The following is a 2,139-nucleotide window of genomic DNA, read 5'->3' on the forward strand; positions in this document are numbered from 1 at the left end:
CTGGTACTGTTGTCTGTGTCTACAAGTTTGTTTGTTTTTCTTAATCCCTTCACTTTTTTCACCCAGCCCCTAAACCTCCTGACAGCTGTCAGTCCGTTCTCTGCACCTATGAGTACATTTCTATTTTGTTTATTTATTTTGTTCGTTAGATTCCACATGTAAGTGAAATCACATGGTATTTGTCTTTTATGAATCCAAAAAGAAAAGTGGAGGAAAATTTTATTTTTCACTCACTTTAGCTATAGTGCCCTTTGCTCCTATTTCATTGTTATGTTTATTTTTTTCCCCTAAAACCCAACTGATTTTTCCTGGCATGAAAAAAAGGTTGCCAGGAACCCTGCTATGAAGTCGAAGGTTTGAAGCAAGGGTGGTAACGAGTGCTGGTTCCCAAACGCAGGCCTAGTATTGTCAGGTGTTAAAAAAGAACAGTTGGACAATGAACAGGCCCCATTTTGGTTAATGCTTTAGTTGCAGCCATTCCCTCCGAAAACCAACAGAAAAGGTCCCGAGACAGGAATCTGGCCCCTTAAACTTGCCTCGTTTCATAGCTGTCAGGCTGCACTCGGCCTCTCTCCCCTCTGACTAATGAGCTGTGTGTGTCCTTCTCCTTCCAGCAGCAAGAAAGGTGGCAGCAATAAAGGCGTCATTTACAAACCGGCCCTCAGGAAGGAGGCGGAGGCCCACGCCTGAGGTCCTGGCGCTGCAGGCGCCGAGGGAGGACTTCGCTTTGGATGCTTACACGGCGGCTCTTTGGACACTTGAACTACCCGAAGGTTCTATGCAGCTCACCCCCCAAACACCCCAGACCCGTGGGGGCCTCTAGCTGGGTGCCCCCCACCCTGATGCTCGGCCTCCCAGGGCGATCGTGGATGGGAGAGCTCGCCCAGGAGCAGGAACTCGGAGCTGTGTGCTTCATCTGTGTGAGACCAGAGAGGTCTGGACTCTGGGGACACACCCCACGTCACCTGTGGGGGCTGTGATAATTGAACGTCACTTTTCTCCAGGGGTTCACTCAGGTGTGGTTTCTAAAGTCCTGGAAGGCCCGCTCCTTGTCCAAGATTTCACACCAGCGTGTGCGCATGTGCACCCTCTACTTCGTTGTGCTTTGGAGACTCAAGTCTTGCCTCAGGGAAGCCGGTGTTGTCTTCCTCCTGCTGTGACACGACCTTTAGTCTGACCTTGGGGGGGGGGGCGGAAGCACAGGGTCAAGGTGCCTGAGACAAAAGGAAGGGGATATTCTTTGAAAGATGGAAGAGGCATCTTCCCAGTCCTGTCCTTGGGGTCAGACACGCCGACTAGACTGCAGAGAGCATGGGAGACAAGGTCTGAGGAATCTTGGAAGCTGTGAGTGTGAGAAGGTCAGGCTAGGAAGCCCAAGCCCGACCGCCCGTCGCAGGGCAGTGAGGGTTTATGCTCCATAGAGTTTATCAATAATTGGGCTATCCCTTGAAAATGTGCTGTTGCTTTCTCTCTCCTGGAGCAGACGTGCATTCTGAGAACCTAGGAAACAGGCAGAAGCAAAGTGGTTGATGAGCTTTGTCCCTTTTGCCTAAATTTCATTTCTGCCTCCTTCGTGGGAGTGGGACTTGGCTACTTCTCTGACCCTGAGGATCGAGCCACAGCTTAGTTAAAAGATATTTCAAAGTATGACAGCAGGGAGTTATCTGTGCTGGGCTGGCAGCATGGGATGTAGGGACCAAACCGAAGGAATGTTCCAAAGATCCCTCATGGTCTTCCCCCCAAATCCCAAAGGCAGTTCCTGAGGAGACAACTCCTTCACTGTCCCCTCCGATGCAAGAGCCCAGGAGACCAGTGAGTCCCAGGCCCGAGGAGGGGCCCCACCGCAGCCTCTCAGGTCAGCACCTCCCAGTTCACAGAACCCGCGGGTTCCCAGCCTCATCTGACAGCATGGAATGTCCTCCTGAAGCACGGGTCCCTTCTGTCCTCTTTCCCTCCTGCTCTCCCTCTGACGCTCACAGGTCTTCGCCACTCTCTGCTCGCACGACTTCCCTAGTGACGCCAGCCCTGTGCCTCTGCGGCTCTTGTGCCTGGCGGAGTTACAAAGGACCCCGCGGCGCCTCGGAGACGTGGGTGCTCGCGGGGCCTCCGGCAGGGCTGGGGCCTGGGGTGGCCTCCCCT

General features: G+C 53.2%; 1 protein-coding gene across 1 annotated transcript in view; it reads left to right on the top strand.

Moving 5' to 3' along the window:
* The window catches only part of CA12 (carbonic anhydrase XII), a 45,819-nt gene extending 43,686 nt beyond the window's left edge, over positions 1 to 2,133 (top strand). The window contains exon 11 of the mRNA XM_005861085.2: positions 615 to 2,133. Within this exon, the coding sequence (XP_005861147.1) occupies positions 615 to 690 (76 nt within the window). The 3' untranslated portion in view covers positions 691 to 2,133. The remainder of the gene's footprint in view (positions 1 to 614) is intronic.
* The last annotated feature ends 6 nt before the right edge of the window (positions 2,134 to 2,139 follow it).

This window comes from Myotis brandtii, unplaced genomic scaffold (assembly GCF_000412655.1).
Source record: "Myotis brandtii unplaced genomic scaffold, ASM41265v1 scaffold144, whole genome shotgun sequence".
Lineage (NCBI taxonomy): Eukaryota > Metazoa > Chordata > Mammalia > Chiroptera > Vespertilionidae > Myotis > Myotis brandtii.